The 27079-nt window shown below is 38.6% G+C and overlaps 1 protein-coding gene across 10 annotated transcripts in view; it reads left to right on the forward strand.

Annotated features, from left to right (window-relative positions):
• Positions 1 to 27079, forward strand: part of LOC134664418 (sorbin and SH3 domain-containing protein 1) — a 198000-nt gene that overhangs the window by 114232 nt on the left and 56689 nt on the right. For 6 of the 10 annotated variants that reach the window (XM_063521052.1, XM_063521044.1, XM_063521047.1 and 3 more), the window contains 2 exons: positions 3608 to 3655; positions 21851 to 22038. In XM_063521052.1, coding sequence (XP_063377122.1) covers positions 3608 to 3655; positions 21851 to 22038 — 236 coding nt within the window. Of the gene's footprint in view, positions 1 to 3607; positions 3669 to 21850; positions 22039 to 27079 lie in introns of those variants that run through there. The other 4 variants (XM_063521045.1, XM_063521049.1, XM_063521054.1 and 1 more) reach the window with 3 other exon arrangements.

Below are 27079 nucleotides of genomic sequence, written 5' to 3' on the forward strand. Positions count from 1 at the left end.
GAAACTAAAATTGTGTTATGTAATTATTGTATGTGAATTGTATTTTGAATAATTGAACTTCTTCAATTCAGTATAGTGTTCGCAAAGAATTAAGCGTAATTAATATTATAGTCTATCGAGAAGTGAACGCAAAGTCTTTTAGAAATGGACTTTCGTTCATGTCGTGTCGTGTATGTCGTCATATATTTGTGATCTACTCACAAAGCCATTTCATTTGGTACAGTCGCCATCAGATATATCGGAGCGGCCAAGGTGTTCACAATATCTGATCACGCACTCTAACTCCCTGACAATAGAGGCGTGTTGAGATATTTGTGAGCACCTTGGGCGCTCCGATATATCTGATGGCGACTGTACCCCACATGGTATGTTTAAAGGAAAATAAAAAAAAAAGTTTGTTCTGCCGACTTTATGACGTCACAGCAACTACCCCCACCACTTACGCGCGCGCTTGTATTCAGCGCATTACACTGAATGCATCGATACCATATGCATCCATATCCGAGACGACATGAGCGAGAACTAACCTAAAGCCTGTACCACCACTATACTATTAAGTAGGTATACAAAATTATATGAACAACAAAAGAATAAAGCAATTCAATTAGTAGGTTATACTCGAGATTAAAGCTGGGCAATCAAACCTAAAATCGCCTCGCTCTGCGACGGCCATATTTCTCGTCCGTCTACCGCGGTAAATTCCAGGTGTGAGCTTGTTTAGAGAGCCCTTCCCTAACGAATGGAGGGTCACTGTCATGAATACAGAGAATCCTAGATAATGGAACCCGCTTAATCCCCGTAATAGTTTCACCATCACAATTTCGCCGAAGCGTATAAATAAATTCATTTCGAATGGTTGGAAATTTAACTGACCGAAAATTTGTTGATTGCTTTTGATACAAAACAAATGAATTTTTTAGTATGCAAATTTTGTTAGTACTGGGCACTAATTACCAGAAAGGTGCTGGTTCAAAATATGCAACAATACTGTTTTGATTGGGTGTCGCAGTTTTTCCGTGCGTGCAAACGCATTTGCATGTAGATGAAAAACACGATATTGAGTTTATGTTAAGGGCTTTTGTTTTATTTTAGCGGAACTTAATTGTGTACCCCGCCTCGTCTGCGTCGTAATAACCCGTTGTGATAAGTAAATAAAATCAAAAGACATATTTCCAACGACACATCAAGTCATATTTAGAACGTATCTTACCTATACCTACACCATAACAAACCACTAAACGTTATTACTATTTCTTATCACTAAACCTTAAACAACAAAGTCGCGTCTGTCTGTCTGTGTGTCTGCGCGTGTCATATAAGCGATAAACACAAAAACTACTGAACGGATTTTCACACGGTTTTCCCCTATCAATAAAGTGATTCTTGAGAAAGATTTAGGTGTATAATTGATCTACCAGTGCGAAGCCTATTATACAATAAACATTTTACAAATTAGGTAATAAAGCTATGAATTATCAAACTTAACCACTCATACCAGACGTCATAGCGTAGGTCCATGTAGTAAATAAAGAATTTGAGGTTAGGACCTTATTTAATTAGAATTCAGTATTTACTCACGCGGCATGTTTCGGCATAAATATATAAGGATAAAGTAAAGGGAACGTACCTACAGTTGGACAAAATCGTTTCATGTTTGTGTTTGTGTCATCCAAACCGAATTTTACTTCAAAATATGAGATTTAGGCTACAGATAACAATGTACCAAGATAACAAATGAAAACAGTATTGTAAATAAATAATAATTTTAAAAAACAGGTTTTAAGTACCTACTTAAATCGTAACTATATATTAATTACTAAAAACATAACCAGATGTAGCTACTGCAGATGTGGTCTAGATAAATTTCCAATCTGTTGAAACAGATTGGAAATTCTCTTGATCCTCTCACATTACCCGCAGGCTTGTATCGCGAACGCGAACCCTGACTGGTCACGTTCTAAATCCAAGTTTATAACAAAACACAATTCCACGACATAACTCTAAACTAGAATAGTAGATGTTCTAAGTTGAACATGAATTCATGACTTTATATACGTGTTGTGACTCGTTGATTACATTATTTTACGGTGTTTTGATTGTCAAGCGACAATTGACGAATCGTTGTCCGAGTTCGCACGTCTATTGAGCATGTTGTCTATGATTCCACTCACGGATCGCCCGTCATTATTTATGGTGTTGTTGACACACTGCTGCCGGGGGAATCTGAGCTTTCTCCACAATTATTCCGTTCACGTTAATTCAATATTTGCCTAGCACGCTCTCGGCCGACGCGTCCGTTTGACCCACATCCCTCACCTTAACCTAGACTGTCGGTTGTGTTTACCTATGATTTTTGTTACTGTATACTGTATGTATACATTCAGTGTTTGGATGGTTTTTAACTATATATAAATGATACACAAAGTATATCTACAATATTAAACTCGTGGTTAGAAAAAGAAACTAATACTTATTTTCATTGGAGCCAGCCACGAACCACAAACCAAAAACCATAAAATTGATGTCCTTTAAACCTCAATCCAATATAACTATATGTATAGGTATTACTTAATATGACTATGCTATTTATTAAAACGCTTCTACTGAACTAGGGGACTTTTAAAAACCTTTATGCAAAAATATTTATTTAAACTTAAAATAAATTCTTACATAATTAACCTTGTATCCAATAAACGTCGCAAAATAAATATTACACGTTTTATTTCATAAATTCAAGTGAACTTGCATCGCTCCACACAATATTAGCCCAGAATAGCATTTTGTTGAGCGTATGAGACTGTGCTCTCGCTGTTATTAGGTCTCCATGGAGGAAGAATTCCAATATGTAAGACTATTTAAAACAATAGTGGACAATTGGACATTGCGTAGGTACATAATATATCTCTATAGCAGGATATCTGAGCATGTCATGTATCTACTAAGTACGTACTACATGTTTAATTATTTCGCTCGGGTATGGTTTAAATTTTGCACTGCATCATTTATGCACAATATTTATGTCCAGTTGTAAATTAACTTCTGAAGTGAATACATAGGGAACATGTTATAATTTACATCAACAACATTTCCCAAGTATCAAGAACGCATGTTCCAACGTTTGCCCCTGTTTTGTAAAGTTCTTAAAGTAGTTGAGTAGTTTAGACTTTAGTTAGTTATCTAGTTTAGATCGTTAGCGTGTATCGTTTTAAGTTAGTTTTGTGAGAAATATCTACAATCTTATGTTTAAAGTTTAGCGATTTCAATGTGTTCTGCTAAGCAAAGAATACATAATTAAAACACTTTCAAATGCGATCAGAAAACCCAGAGTATATTATCAAGATTTGTCCCAACAATTTTGAGGTCAAACCGTAGTTTGTACTCATTTAGGACTAGAAGTTTCAATGATAATGGCAGTCAGAAACCTCTATCTGCCTATTGGATGAAAGTTGAATTAGGTTACATAATTTAATTTATATCAGCCGGTGCTTCAAGGGTTAATGATACCAGTGCTAAGTCCTCGAGTTGTCAATGCGGCCTTAATAGTAGAGCCTAAGGGTAAAGCTGATTACATTTCCAGAGACTTCATTATTTTGATTGTGATTTCCAGAGACCGTCATGATCGCACCGCGGTTTAAAGCGCGCTCCACGTCGCCAGGTATTATCGTGATGTGTGTGTCCATCTGTTTATCCATCTGTCCACCTTGACTTGTGGGAAACTGGGCATTCATGACCTAACCTAGCATTTTTTAGAAATTCCTGATTGTTTTACAATAATCTGGTTTATCGCATCTCGTAAAAAACCAATACCCCTTTGTGTAGTTTGACAAGTATCGTTTGTTGCAAAATTAATAGACAATACAATTTTGACGACCATTGATCTAATATAATTTTGAATATTATTATTTAGTAAATTGAGCCTTTGTTTCATATTTGCTGAATAATTCAAGTATAAACAAGCTTATTGAAAACAACACGTCTTAATAAATAACCGTTTTCAGAAACCTGATTCGTATTTGAACGAACATAACCTATTTCCAAAAGTAATAAACGTTCAGCATAAAATATATTTGCATACAAATAAGGGGAAGGCATAAACTGGGTATTATGTGGCATATGAATGTTCTGTAAAATTAAAATATCAAGCTACGCAGGTAAATGACAAAGTGCCTCATGATATATTAACATAAGAATTGTATGAATTTACCTTGAAAGTATTTGTTCATTATTAGGGACAGATGAAAATTGTTTGTACGCTTGTTTGAGTGTCGATGTTCTAAGGAATGAGACTAATAATAACAAGGTTTTTAGTTTGGTTTGCTGTGTGATTACGTGATTATCTGACCTACTAATTATAGACTAATCAACCTCGATATGTTCTTGCTAGAGTGGCTTATGCCCATGTTTACCTTATGAATTCATTTTACTGTCATTCTGTGATGCTATAAGAATAATATGAAGGTGTTCTACATTAGTAAAGGCAAATAGTTTATAAGTAGTGGTTTATTTTGTATTTTATATAGATTAGTAACACACAATGTAGTAAAAAAATAAGGTAGGTAATTTCCAGCTTTCCCGTCGTGAATTTCATCAGCAATTTGAAGAAATGCTGTAGATAAACTTAACGATTTTTTGTTAAAACCATCCTCTTATTCAAAACGCGAGTGAACAATGCCTATAAAACAAATTTAACGCGTCGTGCGTAAACGTTTATAAGGAAACTTCTTTATGGGTTGCTCGACAATCATATCCGAAATAGCCATCAAAAGGCGCCGTAAAGCGAGCATTAGTCCCTTCAGGAGCCCTGATGTGGCGCTTTTTGTCAGCGATAGCTGAGAACGATGGAAAATTAAGATGAAACATAACCTCGCATTCTAACAATTTCTAAGTTCTTCTCTCGACTGTTTCTTCTTCAAAAGTAAAACATTTTTTTTTCATATACAGAATAATAAATGTGAATGAATTGCTATGGTTTATTACCTCCTTATGCTAAATACGTATAAAGTTAAAAAAAATAAGCTAAAAAGACCGACCGAAAGACCTGTTTACAATCTTAAAACGATAATAAAATTATCATATATGTAATTAAGTAGGTTTTGCATTTCAAATGAGGAAACAGTCGGGGAATGGAAACTTAAAATCGAAGTATGAATGAAATGCCAGCTCACCTTACCCCTTAAGTAAAATCCCCTTTTATTTCTGTTTGATACTAATGGGAAAAACCACGGAAAACGCCCTTTATTTTATTTCTTTCATGCTAATGGGAGGTTTCCTCTGCGGCGAAATTCTTTAACTATTCTGTCCTCTTTTGATGCGATTGTTATTGTGTTAGACGTAATTTTTAACTCAACCATTAGCGTTCTGGAAAAAATGGAATTTGGAATATTACGAATAATGGTAATAAAATGTTTGTAGTGATGTTCAGGGCTGGAGCCGTATCCGTAACCAAGACAGCAATCGATTACGTAAACTAGGAAAAATATGTCACGACATATGTGAAATAAAAGTCGCGTGAAACTCTATCCATTATTCAGGTTTTGATGGGCATTTTCTTTAAACGAATGTCATTAATTTGGCTAGGTTCTCTAAAGCACTATTGAGATTCATTTTCTTTTTATGAAACTGTCTGTACAGAAATGTATCTTTCTGGTCCAGAAATGTCACAACTGTTACGACCATATCCTTAACCGTTTCATAAAAAGAAGTTAAAATCTGAATCGGGCTGCTTTTCAGATATCTCAAAGCACCTTAAAAATATTTATATATAATATAGGTATAACTTTCATCTCACATTTTTATTACCGTGTCGAATGGTGCTGTCACAAGTCACAAGTATGAAGCCAGTTATTTTACAAGGTCATAAAGTCAGCTACGGGGCTTTGAAGTCGGCTGTTACATGCATCAAACGAATTAATTCATTTCACCAGTCGAATATCTCTGTTTGGCTTCAGTCTTGATTAGACGATGTCGATCAGATGCCAAATCATTTAGTAAGGATTGTTGTTTTTGTACCGCGGCAACCTAGGGTGCGATAGTTACAGTAACTATAGAAACGTGGTGTAATTCACAATTTGGGAGATGCCTATTTTTATAGTGGCTTTGCTACATACTTATATAGGTTTCTTGCCGTCAACGACTTTGTATTCTTTGCACGTGCACTACTATAGTTCGTTTTTTTAGCATAAGAAATAAACAATCTGGATGTGTCTTTTAATTGAAAAACACATTTTAAAAATAAGTTACGGCAAATATGTAACAATTATGAATATAATACGATCATTTATATTCTTCTGCTTTCATAAGTAATGGTTACTGATTTTTAAAAAGCGTTTTTCAATTAAAAGACATGTCAAGATCGCTTACCTTCTCTCAAGTTCTAATGCTAAAAAAAAACGAACTATAGCAGTACTAGCACATGCAAGTGCAAACCATTCATGGTACTTATTAGGAACGTGATCAGTGATCACATAACAAATAAATAAAGATTTATTTTAACAATAATTCTTTATTTGTTATATTTTGTAAACCTATTTTTTAAATAGTTTACGCTTCGTATTAATCTTTGTGTTGCTGTTGATGATCCAAATAAATAAAATAAATAAAAACAGATACTTAAATAATAATAATACGAACACGAACGTATTTACCGCACCGATGCTGGAAGCAACTCAAAAACCGAGAATAAACGTGTTTGCTCGTTCGACGAAATTCCCACTGCCGTCAAATAATTTTAATTGAAGAGTCCTAGGTCTTTAATGCCGACTCGTAAATTACAGTAATTATACTCCTAGCTTAACCCCGCGAAGCCATTGTAATCCTGGTAATGCGAGGATAATTTGCTGGAGCAAAATACCCTAGATCCTCTAATATATTAAGAGTACCAAAAAGTACAGCATCATTGAAATCTGACGACATGTTTTGTATTAATGCTAGGAGTCGGGACCAACAGATAAGCATTTCGTTGGAGCAGCCTTAATTTAAATTTATTTTAATTGAAGACTACAATTTATTTTTGACTCATGTTACATTGCAGACGTGTTGTGTGGATGTTAGCAAGGTTACAAATCCTCGTAATATATTGTCAGAACATAGGCCAATAAAATTTTACATGCATAAATTAAGCCCTATTTTTCACACCTACTACATACAAAGCCGTGTCTACCAAAAGTTTCGCAATGGTACATTTAATGGGCATCGTAAAATAAAACGCAGCTGCCATTTAACGTTGAACTCTCGCAGTCCAACGATTCCGGATTACGACTCTTCTCTTGTTTATGGTGTCGCCAGACGTATGGACCAGATTAAATTGGCCAGAACATAAGGTAGGAGTAGAACTAGTAGGTTGACAATGGCAACAGAGTCGTAAAACTAGAATCAGGGTCAAGAAATCGCTTCTCAAGGTACTGGATCTAAATTCTGGACGACAACATTAATAACGACATAAAAGATACTAGGTATCCGAACTTCGCAAACATGATTTTTTATTGAATCATTTGAAAAAGAAACGGAACTTGATCGTCCTTCCATTTCCAAAAGTAAATTGGGGCAAGATAGGCCTTTACTAGGCCCAATATCAGTAGATAGGTAATTTAATTTCCTCGCAACGTTCATTGGTAACAATGAGCTTTACAAACGGTTTTCATTTGTGGAGACTGTAGGTATTATATCCTTTCATTTAATGCCCACGGCATGGATTTAAATCCACCGCAAATTGCATGGGCTAGTACTGAATTAATTTTATTAAGGTTTCCCGTAGGGGATTGAACTACTAGTGGTCGTTTAAGCTGCTTATAGGGTAATTGCCCATACGCCTATTCTTGCGGTTTTCAGTGCGTGCGCTACTTTTGTTTTATAATTGTGTCAAACAACGATCTGATTTGGCTGACATTTTCAACTTGAGGTAGCCGTTTAGGTATTATTATATATTTTCGAAAACTTACAATTACATACTTTTTTGTTAGGGTTCCGTACCCAAAGGGTAAAACGGGACCCTACTAGGCCGTCCGTCCGTCCGTCCGTCCGTCCGTCTGTCACCAGTCTATATCTCACGAACCGTGATAGCTAGACAGTTGAAATTTTCACAGATGATGTATTTATGTTGCCGCTATAACAACAAATACTAGAAACAGAATAAAGTAAAGATTTAAATGGGGCTCCCATACAACAAACGTGATTTTTGACCAAAGTTAAGCAACGTCGGGAGTGGTCAGTACTTGGATGGGTGACCGTTTTTTTTTTGCTTTTTTTTTGTTTTTTTTTGCATTATTGTACGGAACCCTTCGTGCGCGAGTCCGACTCGCACTTGCCCGGTTTTTTTTTACTACATTCTGTATGGGTAACCAAGTACTAGGTAACTCTATTTGATACGTGCTTTTAAGAGCCTAATTACCATATTCACGTACTAGTAGTTTTATTTATTGCACTGTACAGCCTTGTTCTACCTGGAATTACGATTAGTTTGCACGACAGGTTATTCTTACACGTTAATATTGAAGTATGGTATGGGAATTATGTATATGAATAAATGAGGGAAAAGTTAGTCAGTTTTACACTTATTATCGGATACAGGTGCCTACCAAAGTATTTATTATTTAACTTTTTAGAGTTGGTCGTGTCGTGCGTCCCGTCAGAATATTAATGGCACATAATAGGTTCTGAATACTTGTTACAACTTTTCCCATTACGTCGTTCAGATTTAGGTGTACCGAGAAAAAATGTCTTTGACGTAGAAAGACGGTCGAGCCAACTCAATGAAAGTTCGTCGTGCGATGTGAGAGCAAGTTCGGAGTCTTCTGTAACCGTCATGCTATTTATGTTTATTGCCGACGTCGGAAAGTTATTAAAGAATAAAGTTAAAATTTGTACCCGTATTTTTAACAAAAAATCGTGGTGTTGTATGATTTTCATATGTTTGAAAGTGGAATGTTACTTTATATCTGGGTCAAACACATTCTAAAGAAGGTCACTTCTGTGGACAATACAATGAAAGTTAACGACTCTGGTATATAATTATATTTATAACCCGTAATTATTCTTATTTGAGTGTAGAGTACTTAAAAAATGTATCCCGCCTGCAAAGGTGTTGCATAAAAATATTTAAGCTTAAGCTTCCATTAACTATGCGATGTCTACAGGAAACAAACCAACGAAAGTATAAGCACAAGTTTATACTATAAAATGACCCGTTTCTATTATTTTAATACAATAAGAAAAAAAAACTTGACTGAATTTGAACTTAAAATATTTTCGTAGGTAGTCTCGGTTATACAGGAGAAAGATGTCATAAACGTTTTCAGAATATGTACTTGCGTGGAAATGAAAACCTTTGAACGTAACTAGCAGATCGTGCGAGCTGCAATACCATTAAAACAAATGCGTAACAACTTAATAGCTTACTATTAAGTTGTTAAAGTCGTTACTCTCAGTTTAATAGCATAATCAGTTTTGCAGCTACTTTAAATGGTATACCTTTATTGCAGATAGCTAATTGCGTTTTTTATTGATGTACGAGTAATAAATTCTAGTAATATGAGTCGTACCTATTAGAAAACGGCCGCATCTAATAAAATATCTCACTACGAGTACTCCTTATAAAACAACTCCCCCGCCGTACGTGTCTGTGTATTTGTTCGCGATAAACTGAAAAACTACTGAACGGATTTTCATGCGGTTTTTCACCTATCAATAGAGTGATTCTTGAGGAAGGTTTAAGTGCCAAGTGTGGTGTAATTTGTCAACCCGTGCGAAGCCGGGGCGGGTCGCTAATCTTAAATAATGCTCAGTCACTCTCACTTTAACTGCATAATTTAGTCTTACATCTATATTATACCTCTGTTCCAGTTAACTAAGTGCATTATTTGATTAATGTGGTAGTTAATAGAGTCTAGTAATAGGAGCCCTGGCCTGTCAGTCCGCGTTAGGAAACGGCGGTATCTAATAAACGGCGCATCGCAAGTCGGTAATTTAATTTGCAAGCGCATGCGCGTACCTACATTCATGAGGCAGGACGTGGGCATATGAGCGTCCAGGTATTGAGTATATGGAAACTTAGGTACCTACATATACATATATATTGTATGTATTTGACATGACATCCGGAGAATCATGTTAATATTTAAAAAGTGGTTACAATGATAAAATTACTCCGAGTTGTGTATGTCAACCAAATCAGCCCAGAAAGTGGTAGACCACTTTCTTGGCTGACCGTACCTATTTGAAAGATTTATTGAAACTAGCGAGATACGTAATTTATGTGCCGTGACGAAATATATAGGAACAGGATTTCTCCAACACATAAATATTTCATATTCAATATATAAAGTTTCACTGAAGGAAAGTTAATGAAGCTGTTACCTCATACCAATATTATACTTGTACTTAAACATTATATATTGCTTACATGAAACTTAATAGACTTCAGCCGGGTACCGTAGCGTAAATGATGACCTGTAATGCACTTATATCGGACTTGCATGCAACCAGCCCAGGTGTGGTGCCTCCATAACGTTCTTATAAGAAGGCAGTCCCACCCCGCGGGGGGACAAAAGAGTCAGTCTACCTGAAAGCCCCATTGTACTGTTATTGTTTACGCGAATCCACTAAAGGCGAGGCAATCGTGAACTTTGGCCCTTTCGTATGTAAAGTAACTGTCATAATATTTGTTTTCTAAGGTAAAGGTACAACTCCAAAACGCTCATAGCCGAAAGGGCTCCTAAATTATTCCGTAAGGGAAATGAGTAGGTACTACTGTAACGACGACTTATTTTAAGGAAATTTCCTTACTCGTGATTTTGCTATATTCATTACCAAAAAACTTCTGCTTTTAACGTTAAGTGCAAGTTGATGTTCGAATTATTTATACATTTATTCGTGGGCACTACGCACTTATTTACCGTTTAACGTAAATAAATATATATTCGTAATTTCGGTTCATTTAAATATTCAAACGGGTGTAAATGTTGAATTAGCGTAGCCAATAACAAAATACTACCCGTATTTTAAGTGCGACACAAACCACAATGCACATCAAAATTTTACACGAAACAACAGAACGTTTTAACGGTCTGTAGAATAAAACGGGGTGTTGGATTAGGCAAATTAATAAACATTTTAAAGCGCTTGTACAGCGTACGTAATTAGTGATATCAGTTCTGTGAATGGTGGAGATAAAAATAGCAAAACACATGTTGTTCGTGCCAGATGCCCTGCGACCTTACGTTGCTCCGTTTTATAACATTACACATTTTACTCGGCGCCTTTAAATATCGCTGCTGTTTCACACAACATTAACGTTTATTGTGGCATAAACGATCATTGTCTCATGCTGGTGGCTGCCTCACCTTGGGACGCAACAAAGATACTGTTTATCGATACATTGTACGTTTATTTTATTTACCTCTATACCTACTTTACGATTATTCGCTATACTTAAAGCTACTGTTTGGACATTGTAGCTAAACATCCGTTAGTAAAATGGTTTCTGAATTCAGGCTAAGTTCTGATCTGAATGCTAAACATCTGGTTAGATTTGTGATTAATGGAACGTTATTAAGCCGGCCTAGCGGATGCCTAATGCACTATCTTAGCGTTGTAGGACTGAATGGGCCGAATATCAAACGCTGATCACGTTGATCGCATGCTCGCTGACGTTCAATAGCTATTCGGTATAGTTTACCTGAATGCAGTAGCAATGTTCGATTGTCATTGGCTCGAACCATGGTTAATTATTCACCAAAATGTTTGTATCGGCAAATGAATTCAATTTGCCGCGGCTATTGTTCTCCACCAAGTTTTTCATCGGAGTTAATTAAGAAAGCAACTCATTCGACTGAGAGAATCGGAGCTGCGCCGCTATCTATAATTACTTTTATTAATTTGCTAAACCCTTATTCATCTCCAGTTTCTTACTGTCTTTTTAATAGCATAATACATCACAATTATGACGAAGCGAGTGCGGTAGGTAGCTATAAGTTATAAAATTATTATGATTTAAAGTCGGCGCATCTGCCGACCGAATTATTTATAGGACCTACTTTCATTCATTAAATTATTCTTTGCTGGACGAGGAAGAGGATTACTTTACTTCAAAACCAATGCTGACTCTTTTTTCTAATCAATTTATTCGCTATCCATATATTTTGAAATCAAGGAAAACAGAACAGTTACTTAGTTCTTATCTAATACCTACATATATTGTATTGCTTTCAAAAATAAACACAATTTCTTCATTCCACAGATCGGTAACAACATTTTAGTCGAGATTAAATGAAGAAAATTCCTTTCCAATATCCGACATGACAATCTAAAAGTAGGTATGTCAGTCTTTTGAGACTGACATTTCGCTGAATTCCAGACGGGAGTGCCTAAATCCTACATTACCTGCACCGTTCTCAAACGAATCGAGGGAGACTGGCGTAACGTATTCGCGGCTGAAAAATCGGAAGCTACATCGATACTGATTGCGAGAGGCACAAAAAATCTGTTCACTTTGGTAGGGTAATTTGTTAAAGAGCAGGCCTACTTACAGAAGGTAAAGTGGATTTGATGTGTGATCGCCTAGTCATTAAGAGAGTCGAACGACGGAAATAGCAGTATCTATTTGAGAAGCACAGATGTGTGTCAACGCCGTAGCTATTTTAACCATATTCCATTCAGAATATAGTCACAAAAAATAGCATATTACTTACTACACAAACAAGTAAAACACAATATTTTACTATAGAGTCGTTACTGGTATATTTTGATTATTTTGAAAACAAGAGTCAGAAGCTTCTTATCGGTGACTTGTCTCACCAGGACGCAAATAAATGTGGAGTGACTGTTTAAATTTACTTCCCGATTGATCCGTGAATTTGAACATATTGTGTTAATTGTATCCTCGATTAGATAAGTGAAGAACACAAATGATTCACAAGGTGGTGTGTCACAACCGGCACGGAGGTCAGAACACCTGAGCGTTTGGCGCGCTGACAAGTTGCATAATCCTCGGACACGCTTGCCGCGAAAACAGGAAACGTGAAGGTGTAAGTTTAGATAAACAAAATCATCACTATTCTGACGTAGCTAGCGGCACAGAATAAATAATAGTACTAGGTACAGAAGACTCACTCTCTAACAAAACGCGTCTGTCACGATCAGCACAGATATGGCCGCTAGGTGGCGACAGCGCCACGTGAGGCTTATGGCAAACCCCAAAATTCGAACGGATGTACTTTTAGCTACCTGTAGCAAAGCGACGAAATCGCGGTGTGAGCCACGCCTGCTAGCGGCTACACTATTAAAACGGGAATACAAATATCTATACATATGTTTTTTTCGCAGTAATATATAAATATAATAATACGGTTACAATGGTCTTAAAGTACAAAATAGATTTGTTGGTGTGAGGTGTGCAATAAAGAGTATTTGTATTTGTAGTTGTAGATCTATAGGTACTTACTTATATACATATTACTTACTTGCACCTTCTCTGGCTTTCTATACTATTACAGTCAACTGTAAAAATGTGTGTATCTGCATACATCTTACTCATAAATATGTCCCATAGCCTCTAGCCGCCCAGAGACCTATAAAAAGGTCTCCTGTTCCATTCTAATTTGAACTTTGTGTTGACAAAATAACATTTCATTTTTCTTGGCAAGGTTTGACGTATGGGCGGCTAGAGGTTATCTATGTCAGCGAATGAGACATATTTTTGAGTAAGTTGTTTGCACCCATATGTATATCAAGTATTAAATACTTCATGACTGTAGGTACCTCAGATGCATTGAAATAAGTGGTTCTGTTGCAACTGTACCAGTCATTATGATACATATATTTAAAAGCATTTTAGGATAAAACGTTAAATAATTAACTTAATAAGGTTTCACTCCTGAGTTTCTTCTGTTTTGACAACCAATGTAGACAATAATTGTTAAATTATATTTAGTATTAATATTAATAATAATGGTATACCTGCTCAGTATGTACGCAGTAATAAATATGTGTATGTGTATATAAAATTATCACATTCTAAGCTGGCTCTCGGTGGCCCAGATATTCTTAGTTTATATTTCTATAAATAAAATAGACGTGGAAATGCACCCGGAAGAGGTAATATTCAGTGGAACTATCTGGAATTGAAACGCAGTCAATTCCTTGATAAGATAACTTCGCTTTTTGAACTGCATTACATCAAGTAGATAAGATAGCGAATGAAAATCAATTTACTGTATCAAGAATATCCAACATTTTTACTTTACAATAAATTAAAATAAATACAGATCCAGATTGATGTCTGTTATTTTGTTGGAATATAATTAATGAATAAGATAATTTTTAATTAACAAGCAAGCACAATGATCATTATATACACTGTATTTTTATACATTTCAAAACTTAAAACCTAAAACAAAAACCTTTTCACATAAAACGTAAACAAAAACAATACATGCTTCTTGATTTCTGTCTGATCAGTTGGTAAGATAAGATAAGATCACGATAAGATAATATTTTATTGTGTAATATGCATTTCTATATAAATTCGAACATTGTCAAATATGCTGGCTCTAAAATTAAATATTACAAAAAGTCAGTGTTACGAAGCCACATATTTACTCATTTTTATGCATTCGATGCCACTTTTACGTCGGTACGTCGGCAACGGATAAAAATGCACTATCAACATTGACAGGCTTTCCCAACGCGAGCCAGTTTCACCAACAATATTCCCATCTACAGGGATTTTCACGAAAAATCGTGCTGGAAAATCGTGGCCACAGCGCACATCGCGACGCAGAAACAAAACCTGTGTAAATATTCACATAAAATATCCGATTCTTTGTTTCACACTAGATTAAGATTTATGAGGCTCGCAATGATAAAAGTTTCCATTCTTCTGAGTCGGCGGGCAAGAAGTAAATTACCTGACCGATATTTTCTTTACATATGTATAAGGTAATAAGAATATATCAATATATAATTTAACAGACTACTTTATAAAATTCCTGTTTTTAAGCGGAAATTTTTAACAAGCTTGCTTATTAAATATTCGGATAAGGATTAACTAAAAATATATGTTAACCTTGACTTAAAAATGATAAGGTATATTCGTTAATTAACTCTTAAAAAACTCTTATCGATTTGGTGCAAGCCATAATTAACCTATTGAAGTCAGTCAGCAATTAAGGTCTCGATAAGGTGTAGTTTGCATCACAGTTCTAAAAACCAGACCAAATTTATTAAGAAAATGCCGTCTGCAATGCGGTGCCGTAGAGATTTCCAGACTAAGTGCAAATTAAATACTGTGCCCTCCTTAAATACTTGAAGAGTTTTAATAAAGGGAGAATGACTGAGAGCTGTTTGCGCATATTTCACTCTCAGATATACAAATGTAGGGCGGAATTTCTGTTCGCACATTTTTCAAGAAAATTTCCTCGCCTTCTTGTCGCTCCGGAAAGAAATATTTTGTGGCATAGCATTTTATGGGCGCTCCAGGATTACGTTGCAGTAGACTAACGGTATGCTGTGTCACATTTCCCGGAGTGAAGTTTTGTCGCCTTTTTTATGTAGTACCTGCATAATAGTCAATACATCCTGCAGTTTACGTGCAGGGTTTTTTATATTGCCGTGCAAATGTCGAGGGGGAGTGATTTTGGGATGATGACATGATGGATTCTTATAAGAGTTTTGGGTGCTCGTGACATTTACGGTTAAAACTACAATAAAGCTCTAGCTAAAGGTTATCGAATATTACGTGAAATCTACCATATTATATCCATTTAAGGGTAATCTACTTACTTTAATTGCCAAGGTGAACTTTATTGAACAGTCAGCGTCCAAATTACGAGTATCTACTAAGTATTCTCTAATCATCATCATCATCATCTAAGTTATAAGACGTCCACTGTTGAACATAGGCCTCCCCCTTGGACCTCCATACGTGCCGGATGGGGGGTGAATGCCATAATCGCCACGCTTGGCAGGCGGGTTGGCGATCGCAGTCGAGTACACCGAATTTGAGGGACGCTGCTGCCCGTCCACCGGTGGTTTTGGACATAGTTTATAGTTCGTTTTTTTTAGCATTAGAAAGAACTTCGCAGAAGTAAGCTTGTGGTTCCTAATCCGGCACTTTAAGCGGTAATAATTTGAAGTAAATTATATGTATTGACCATGCTACATTAGATAATTCAATAATTATTAACAATTAAAGAGCCTGATAAAAACTGTACGCTTACTTCTGTGGAGTTCTTTCTAATGCTAAAAAAAACGAACTATAAGGACATACCCGGGTCCTATTCCCGGGTCATATTCTCTAATAGCTTAACAAAAAGAGGCATGCACTCGTATGTAGAATACAAAATTAGACTGGCAGCAAATCTTGTTGTAGGAGAACTGTAGACATTCATCTCAATTTTGAAAAGTATTCGAGGGTGGCAGATACTTTGGCGCCTTGTTTCATACGCAATTATTGATGCCCTTAAAAAAACATATAAGTTTTTAAAGGGCCAGCAACTCGTATGCAATACAAGCAGCGTTAAAATAAAAGTGTCCAGAGACTACGTTAATCGCCTTTCACCACCAGGCAAAAATTAAAAAGACGTTTTCATAATAAGTTCAGGTGATGGAAACAAGTCTCCGTCTTGCGAATAATGAGGCTCCTCTTTTGCAATTTTTTGCCAGTCCTCCAAACTAATGACCCTATTAGCATCTTCAACACAATAATTTAATTTTGCTCTAAATCTTTCAGAAAAATAAACTGCCGACCTTTTTGTCATTTTGCCTCTTGCTGATTCTGCAATGTCGCCTAAATTTGTAAGCTTCATTTGTTTAAACTCATGATATCAAACAAAGTCTTTGAATTAATTAACCTTTGTTGTTATTTGTCTCTACAATGTGTTAATTGTTATTGTTGGTGGCAATCCATGATCATGTATTATATCAGTGTTAACGTTGATCTTTAATTCGATATTTGAACAGTAGGTACTAGGTAGTAGGTAGAGCAGCCCTTAGTGTATTTTTAAACGGATGTTGAACGTTTAATGCAAGGTGAAGCAGAACCAGTCAGTACATACCACCCTATATTAAAGTTACACTTGCAGGCCGGTATGTACTTTATTGTACCTAATAGTATTATAATTATTTAAAAATACTTACCTACTACATATTTATAATGTCGGGCCTCTGTGTTATGAAACTATTTTCTGGATCTCAGTTGTAAATTTACATTTTCTATTACTGTGAGGATTAGTCAATTTGTGTAATAATGTCCCATTTATATTTGTTCTGTTGTTTGTTTATTTAGTTAGTTGTTTTTAAGTACGTAGCAAACTAGTAGGTAAGTAAAGTCTTAGTTGTTTTTAAGTAAGTAGCAAAATTCGTCTGTAAATATTAAATAGATCGGATTAAATATTATGTATAACATAAATAAGTTATATAACAAGACATAAAATCTCACGACATTAGATGCAACTTACGGAATCGACTCTTAACATCATTACGGTCGCTATTATGAACCCCCACGAGTGGTCGATAATTAAATTGCCTCGGCAGACGAGAACGGTTAAAAACATATCGGCAGACTACCCAATTTCGAACCAATTGAATTTCGGTAATATTTAAATTGAATTTGATGCTGCACGGCTATGAAATTGTGTGATGTTACTTACGTATTTTTGATGCAATTTTGCATCCACCTCCACCATCCTAAAGTTATATCAAGTTATTAACTTCTAATTTTTCTTTTATATTTTATGACTTAACAAAAAAATATTAGGTACCTACCGATTTAAACTCGTGTGAAAAACATTCAATGGCAACTTTAGACAGTCTTTCTCTGAGACCACGGGGACAATGCCGTCCTAGAGACGTCGGAGTTAGTTTTAAAGTTTAATAAGTATAAGTCCAGTTAAGTGTAAGTCCCGTTAAAGTAAATTTTATAAACGAACATTACATAACATATTTAATGTCTACTCAGTGTCTCGTTTTATGTAATTAGTGAATGGTGTGTTGACCGTGGACTCTACAATGTCATTATTATGGTAGGATTCATGGATAACTAGTAACAATAGGATCATGACACAGTGTACGAACATGCAGTATGCCACATGAATGTGGGTACTCGTAGCAATTAGTTGTATTAATTCATTCAGTAGTTGCGTGGGTCAAGTTTAGTTTTTTTTCCATTCAAAAATATAATCGCTTTATGGATTTTATATTTTTTTTTAAATAAGACCGGGACAAAACTGAAGGTTCAATCTAAGACACCTCAGGAGTATCATTTATTATGAATTTATTCCCCATAGTGTTCAGGAGAATCAAGTTTCCCGGGATAAATGCACATGGAAATTGTCACCCCTTGTGCGAAATGCGAAAGCAAATGCCAGTGAGCCGGAAAATTATCGTGCTAACTTTTTATTTATTTATCAAGATCCTTTGAATCAAATTTGTGAACTGATCATTTTTATTTACATATTACGGAAAATAAATTCTGAGATTTAGACGCAGACAATGTTTTTTGAGAAAGAACAATTTTTTTAAGTATTTTTTCTTAAACTTCTGTAACTAGCGTGGAATTTAGAAAGAAAACAAGTATAGTTTCGTTTCGGGTCATCTCCGGAGTTGCCCAAATGCTAACATTGGAAGGAGTTTCATAATTAAATTAGGGGTGCCGTAAGTTAGCGAGGCGGCGCGTGCGACGCCAGCGCGCGGCTAGAATGCGTAATGCAAACATCCATCAAAGGAAAACAAGCAGTAATGGTATACTAGTCACATACTCGCTTAGGACGTTTTTCATTTGAAACGTTTCTTTGTGCTTGAGAAAAATACCGCCTGTGTACGGTTTGTAATGGTACGTGATCTATTTTGCTAATGATTATATGCATTAGCCCTGGGGACCTCTTAATGACTCGCTGAGCGACTTTAAAATGGGATTTAAGTTGCACTAATTTGTAAATTGGACGTTGATTGCAAATTATGATAACTTTTAAGGCTTACCGCGTATTAACTCAGGTAAAATTAAATATACCTAATTTATTTCTATCGCTAAATGATGTTGTGCAGTAGGAAAGCCAAATACGTATGTACACAGGTAACCTCCTATGTTTTATACACACAAAATAAATAGTCAAAAACTCTTAAAATTAATTATCACTAAACTACGAAATAACTAATATTCCAAATTCCTACGTACCTTATCCAGTGTAGTTAAACTGTGCGTTTGTCAGTGTTGGCATCACCGACTTTTATGACAAATGGGTTTGCTAGGCAAATGAGATTACTGTTCTACATTTCTGTATTTTTACTCATTTTGTGTGAATAAAGTATTATACGCGATGAGCTTCCGGATCCAACTTTTCCCGGCACATTATCCCATACACGGCTCGCTGCTGGACACAACAGGAGTACTCTTCAACTTAAAATGTGGATTTTTCCCGGTCTGACCTTAATTGGATTCACTTTTAATTTATTTGCGCGCGCTTACTTTGATGTTGGCACAAGCTTTAGATAAATAACCAATTATGCTGATTCGATTAAATCCCTGCTAACGTGTCAAGTGATCTGTAATCTTGAAGGCTTATTTTGTAAATAATTATAATTAACTAGATATCCTGTTACACGTGAAGATATTTAAACATGTTTCACGAGAAGTACTTAATTACATCAATATGCTTGATTTGAATACAATTCAGTGGCTTAGCATTGGCATGGCATTACATTACCGAATAAGTAGGTAGGTATTTAAAATTGGTATTAAAATTTGGCATTTAATTGCTTCCGTGTATAATTCGTCGTCTAGTAGAAAATAGAAATATGAAAATGAAACATACATATTTATTTCGTAACGTAAATGAAACTTTTCACATCTGTGCCGAAGTGCCGATGTCTCTTTTTAAGTAATAATACCTAGATATATATATATCTACAAGTATACTTGTAGTAAGAAGCACCGCACTTCCGAAATACGAGTAGTAGCTTACAATGTTGGTGTGTACATGTACATAGTATGCAGTTTATAAATACACACTCTCTATGACACTATATGACACAAACACTATATGGCTGACTTTATGACATTATATGTATTAAATTTAAATTCAATTAGTTACTTACGAAATATTTACAATTAAGAATAAGTATATACCTAAGTAAAAGTATTCGTTTAGTTCCGAATGAATAAAAATATTATCATTCACTACCTAATACTTATGCAACATTAATACTGTCTAGGTATATAATTATAGGTGCTACCTACATATTTTACGTGCAATATTTCATTCTGAACATATTGTGTGGCTTTTTCCGCCAACAACGTCGAAATAACCGCAAGCAAACTAACGGAAAAACTGATTCCCTTCCATCCTGATTAAAGGATTCCACGTCGAGTGACGTATAGTGAATACAAATATTGATGTTCGGATTCGCGTAGGGTGTGAACTGTGATCACATCACAGCCTAAATAGGCTTTGCGATTACGTCGCTAGGAGTGCCGCTAACCCAATTTGCTGAAAACGACCGGCTAAACACTCCACCTCGGAGCCATTGCGTCGAAAGTATCACTAAAAATACAATACTTGCGACCTATTGCTTCTAAAGTACTAAACATACGTCCATTCTACGCTCCGCAGAGATTTATTGTCGAATCGTAAAATGCAGCACTATGGAAAAGCACCCAAATTGATTGGAATTGACGTGACCGAGCGTCAAATTTCAATTATGATGTTGATATGTTTTATAAACGGGTCGAATATCAATATGTTTCCCTATCTGTTGTTAAGTTGACTGTGAGTCATTGTATATCACGTGTCTGTCAGATCTAGATATTTATTGTGTTCTGGTCTAGTAAACTCCATTATTTATGACCTTTATGCTGCTGATTCAATGGTTATACATGGAGAGTTATAGGTATTGCTTATGATTAATTTGCAGTTCTAGGTTAATGCTAGCTCGTTACTTACTGCTCATGTCTGGAGCTACTTTCATTCTGACTGATGAATGTGCTTTTAATTAACCGATGGTTTTAGTTTTGATTGAAGTATAATACTGACTCTCCGCTAATGCTGACTTATGCTGAAATAATAAAAGACATGGATGTACCATTCCTACCTAGATACCTGACTAAGTTTAATACTTAAATTGCATCATTTATACAAACACAGACGTCTCATTTATCACGCAACTGTCGGAGCAGTAAATGTGCTTCCATTCTTTTTAAAAGTTGTGCCGCGTTTCTTCTGAAATCACAATGGGTACTAACGGGATGCATTAAGATTCTTGGAAACCTATTCTGAGCACTAGGATGCGAGCGGTACATACATAGTGACGTGAAACGCCTGGAAATCCTGTTCCTGGATATTAGTGACTACAATAAATTTTTCTATGATATCATTTTGTGCGGATGTAACAACAAAGTGTTGTTTGATTTAAATGGACATTGTGATTTCAATAGAACGAATCTTCTTAATTTAATATTAAATCGTTATTAACTTTTCCACGAAAGTATTTCCTACTCGACCATTACGCTATTTATTTTATGACGAAGGCTGGCACGAAAGGAGTTAATCAAACTAATGCCATCATCTTCAAATATACAACCTGTACCTAATGAGTTACATACAGGTGGCATACTTAATTTTTAGTGTTTTTCAAACTGAAATGAACTTTTTGTGAAATAGCTAAATTTAAAATTAAATATATAAGTACATTGTAATTATGTCACTATTTAAGTACTTACAATAATACTTTGATTTTCTCATGCTTTAACCTAGTCTGAGGAATGAACACAATATCGTATCCACATTGTATTTATACTACTAACTATAAATACAATGTGGATTTCTGCTTCAATAAACTAATCGGGCAATTTTTTTTTCATCAGCGGTGTGGAGGCCAGGCGCGCCGACGCCGCCGCCCGCGCCCGCGCCGGTCGCGCGCTCGCCGGGCGCGCCGCCGCCGCCGCCGCCGCCACCGCCAGTGTGGACCCCGGGCGCTTCGCCCCAGACGCCAAGGAAGTCCTTCAGGCCTGTGCACTTTGAGGAGACGCCGCCTAGTCGTAGGAAGTTTGGGGTAAGTTTCTATCAATGCCAGCGCGTTCTACGCGCTACGAGCGTAGCTGTTAACATCCGAAAACCCGTATGTAGCGAAAAGCGACTATGAAAGAACCCGCCAGCCTGGCGGTGAATGTGGTTAAGGTTGCAAAGTGCTGTTGATTTTTTATGGTTCCGTACCTCAAAATGAAAAAGATCCGATCCCTTGTCCCTACCGTATCTGTTCGTCCGTTTGTCACAGCCATTTTGCTCCGAAACTACTGACTATAAAACAGGTAAGTACCGATTATACGGAATTACGGATTGAGTTGCAGTTTGGCACACATATGTAATTTTGATGACCCAAAGACAGTTGAAGAACCCTTCAACGAACGAGATTATAAGAAGTCCTCAAATCAAACCTCAATGCCACCTTATCAAGGTAAAAAAAAAATCTAATTTAAATTATTAATCCTTTCATATTTCGCAAGCAATTAACTATTTGAGGTATCACAAAGTAAAATACATAGCAACATCGGTAAAAGCAAAGTCTAGGTACCTGAATAAATCCCAACTATTTACGTTTGAAATAGAATTTAAGTACCTACCTATCTACTTAATTATAATTACCTTCTTGCTCTATTCTATATACTTATCAAAATAATATTAATAATAATAACTCTCATCTTGCTAACGGCGAGTACTTGCACAGACATAATCTCGTAGCCAGGATTATTCACCAGCAACTTGCTCTTCTATATGGCCTTGTGGACTGCGAAGTACCGTACTACAAGTACTCACCTGCGCCTGTTCTCGAGAATGGTCGTGCCACGCTCTATTGGGATCGATCTATCATCACTGACAGGACTATTGTAGCCAATAAGCCTGATATTGTGATAATAGATCGATCGCAACGTCGGGCCATGCTCGTTGACATCACCATCCCCCATGATGAGAATCTCGTGAAGGCCGAGAAGGACAAGTCCAGTAAGTACCTAGACTTGGCTCACGAGATAACCGCCATGTGGGATGTTGATTCGACGATCATTGTCCCGATAGTCGTTTCAGTGAACGGTTTAATAGCGAAGAGTCTCGACCAACATCTCGAGAGACTCTCGCTAGGTGGTTGGATCAAGGGACAGATGCAGAAGGCGGTGATCTTGGACACGGCGCGGATAGTACGTCGGTTCCTCTCTCTGCAGCCCTGACCACCGGTAGCTTGGGCCTTGCCCCGCTGCTGGCGGCACCCTAGGTTAGGTTTTTTATAATGTGTTTATATGTATTTTTATTGTTTTGTAAGTGTTTTTATATTTTACTTTTATATTCATATTATAAAAATACCTAACCTAAGACGATAAATAAATAAAGAGAATAATAATAATAACCCCGCGGGGGCAGCTTGTGGCGAGCTGACGGTGAGTGGCGACACCGCGGACCCCTATTCCAGAGGGCCCTGTCATCTGGCCCTCGCCTCTGTGCTTGCCTTGATTGGCCGGCCAGAGTGGAGTCGCAAGAGCGGGACCTATGCTCCAGGTTGGAAGTGTAAAATGTCATAACGCCGGCGGCCTGCTGAACGGATCACCGGGATCTGGCTACCGCAGACTCACCTCTCGACAACCTTACAGCCGCTCCGAAGTGTTGCCCTATTGTCGCACTGTGCGTGCGGCCGTTGTAGGGCCCACTAAATGAGTAGGCGAGTCACCACCTGTCTTACACAATTTTGAGACTGATTGTCACGGCAGGTGTCCGCTAGTCTCCTCCCATAACCCATTATCCAGTCCATCCAACTTGCATATCAATAGCCCATGACCTTAGTTCCCATCGCAGCACAAAAGTGCTGCACTGCAATAGTCTTTGCACCTGGCGGGGACCATCTCCGGATGTATCATACTGTGCGCTCGGGGATGGTATCTGCCATGTGTATCCCTTGCTTTTAGAGTTAACTGTCTTAAAGGGCCTCTGCGCTGTTGGCTTCGGCCCCACGCACGCCTCCCAAAGGTCCGGGATCCCATGGTCCCGAGATATGGAAAGGACAAACAAATAATAATAATAAGCCCGCAGGGCAGCTTGTGGCGAGCTGTTGGGGAGTAACGACCCCACGGACCCGAGTACTCCCGAGAGTCGGTCAGGGTCTCCGTCTCCGGCGTGTCTTCGTCGGTCGGAGTGGACCCCAAGGAGACCCGCAGGACTCTCAGCTCTGGCTTGCCTTAATTGGCCGTCCAGAGAGGAGTCGTTAGAGCTATATGCTCCAGGGGTGGAAGTGAAAGATGCATAAGACGCGAGTTGGCACAGTGGCTGTTAACAGCCACTGGGTAGAAAGCGGCGCACACCTCTCGACACCCCTGAGCCGCTCACACCGATGTTGCTCCTGGTCGTCTTTACGACGGCAGTTTCAGGGGCCCATCTAGTAAGCGGCGAGTCATCGCCTGTCTCGATGACGGTGTTTACATTGTTATGGCAGGTGTCCGGACCTCTTTTACAATAGCCCAGTCTCATTGTCCACCCAAACATCAATCCATAAACCGGTATACTGTTCACTTCTTCTACAATAGTCCCAATGCCTGCTGCGACCGGTTCACGGGTGTCTATTGTTGCGCCTGTGAACGGGTTCCAGCAGGCGTTCTACATGACATTAAAACTCTCCAAAGGGCCTCTACGTGTTGGATCTATATCCCCACGCAAGCCTATCAAAAGACCGGGATTTATAGGCCCGTGAAGTCCAAAAAGGAGAAACAATAATAATAATAATAATAAGCCCGCAGGGCAGCTTGTGGCGAGCTGTTGGGGAGTAACGACCCCACGGACCCGAGTGCTCCCGAGAGTCGGTCAGGGTCTCCGTCTCCGGCGTGTCTTCGTCGGTCGGAGTGGACCCCAAGGGGACCCGTAGGACTCTCAGCTCTGGCTTGCCTTCATTGGCCGACCAGAGAGGAGTCGCTAGAGCTATATGCTCCAGGGGTGGAAGTGAAAGATGCATAAGACGCGAGTTGGCACAGTGGCTGTTAACAGCCACTGGGTAGAAAGCGGCGCACACCTCTCGACACCCCTGAGCCGCTCACACCGATGTTGCTCCTGGTCGTCTTCGCGACGGCAGTTTCAGGGGCCCATCTAGTCAGCGGCGAGTCACCGCCTGCCTCGATGACGGTGTTAACATTGTTATGGCAGGTGTCCGGACCTCTTTTACAATAGCCCAGTCTCATTGTCCACCCAAACATCAATCCATAGACCGGAATACTGTTCACTTTTTCTACAATAGTCCCAATGCCTGCTGGGACCGGTTCATGGGTGTCTATTGTTGTGCCTGTGAACGGGTTCCAGCAGGCGTTCTACATGACATTAAAGCTCTCCAAGGGGCCTCTACGTGTTGGATCTATATCCCCACGCAAGCCTATCAAAAGACCGGGATTTATAGGCCCGTGAAATCCAAAAGGAGACACAAATAATAATAATAAGCCCGCAGGGCAGCTTGTGGCGAGCTGTTGGGGAGTAACGACCCCACGGACCCGAGTGCTGCCCGCAGGGCAGCTTGTGGCGAGCTGTTGGGGAGTAACGACCCCACGGACCCGAGTGCTGCCCGCAGGGCAGCTTGTGGCGAGCTGTTGGGGAGTAACGACCCCACGGACCCGAGTGCTCCCGAGAGTCGGTCAGGGTCTCCGTCTCCGGCGTGTCTTCGTCGGTCGGAGTGGACCCCAAGGGGACCCGCAGGACTCTCAGCTCTGGCTTGCCTTCATTGGCCGTCCAGAGAGGAGTCGTTAGAGCTATATGCTCCAGGGGTGGAAGTGAAAGATGCATAAGACGCGAGTTGGCACAGTGGCTATTAACAGCCACTGGGTAGAAAGCGGCGCACACCTCTCGACACCCCTGAGCCGCTCACACCGATGTTGCTCCTGGTCGTCTTTACGACGGCAGTTTCAGGGGCCCATCTAGTCAGCGGCGAGTCACCGCCTGCCTCGATGACGGTGTTAACATTGTTATGGCAGGTGTCCGGACCTCTTTTACAATAGCCCAGTCTCATAGTCCACCCAAACTTCAATCCATAGACCGGTATACTGTTCTCTTTTTCTACAATAGTCCCAATGCCTGCTGAGACCGGTTCACGGGTGTCTATTGTTGCACCTGTGAACGGGTTCCAGCAGGCGTTCTACATGACATAAAAGCTCTCCAAGGGGCCTCTACGTGTTGGATCTGTGTCCCCACGCAAGCCTATCAAAAAACCGGGATTATAGGCCCGTGATATCCAAGGAGATACAAATAATAATAATAATAATAAGCCCGCAGGGCAGCTTGTGGCGAGCTGTTGGGGAGTAACGACCCCACGGACCCGAGTGCTCCCGAGAGTCGGTCAGGGTCTCCGTCTCCGGCGTGTCTTCGTCGGTCGGAGTGGACCCCAAGGGGACCCGCAGGACTCTCAGCTCTGGCTTGCCTTCATTGGCCGTCCAGAGAGGAGTCGTTAGAGCTATATGCTCCAGGGGTGGAAGTGAAAGATGCATAAGACGCGAGTTGGCACAGTGGCTATTAACAGCCACTGGGTAGAAAGCGGCGCACACCTCTCGACACCCCTGAGCCGCTCACACCGATGTTGCTCCTGGTCGTCTTTACGACGGCAGTTTCAGGGGCCCATCTAGTCAGCGGCGACTCACCGCCTGCCTCGATGACGGTGTTAACATTGTTATGGCAGGTGTCCGGACCTCTTTTACAATAGCCCAGTCTCATAGTCCACCCAAACTTCAATCCATAGACCGGTATACTGTTCTCTTTTTCTACAATAGTCCCAATGCCTGCTGAGACCGGTTCACGGGTGTCTATTGTTGCACCTGTGAACGGGTTCCAGCAGGCGTTCTACATGACATAAAAGCTCTCCAAGGGGCCTCTACGTGTTGGATCTGTGTCCCCACGCAAGCCTATCAAAAAACCGGGATTATAGGCCCGTGATATCCAAGGAGATACAAATAATAATAATAATAAAATGCTGTATTGCACACTACAAAAGAAATGGTACAAAAGTATGAACAGGTACAAATATGTAGGTAACAACAGGCGGACTTATCGCTAAACAGCGATCTCTTCCAGACAACCTTCAGATA

Source organism: Cydia fagiglandana, chromosome 5 (assembly GCF_963556715.1).
Source record: "Cydia fagiglandana chromosome 5, ilCydFagi1.1, whole genome shotgun sequence".
NCBI classification, from domain to species: Eukaryota; Metazoa; Arthropoda; class Insecta; order Lepidoptera; family Tortricidae; genus Cydia; species Cydia fagiglandana.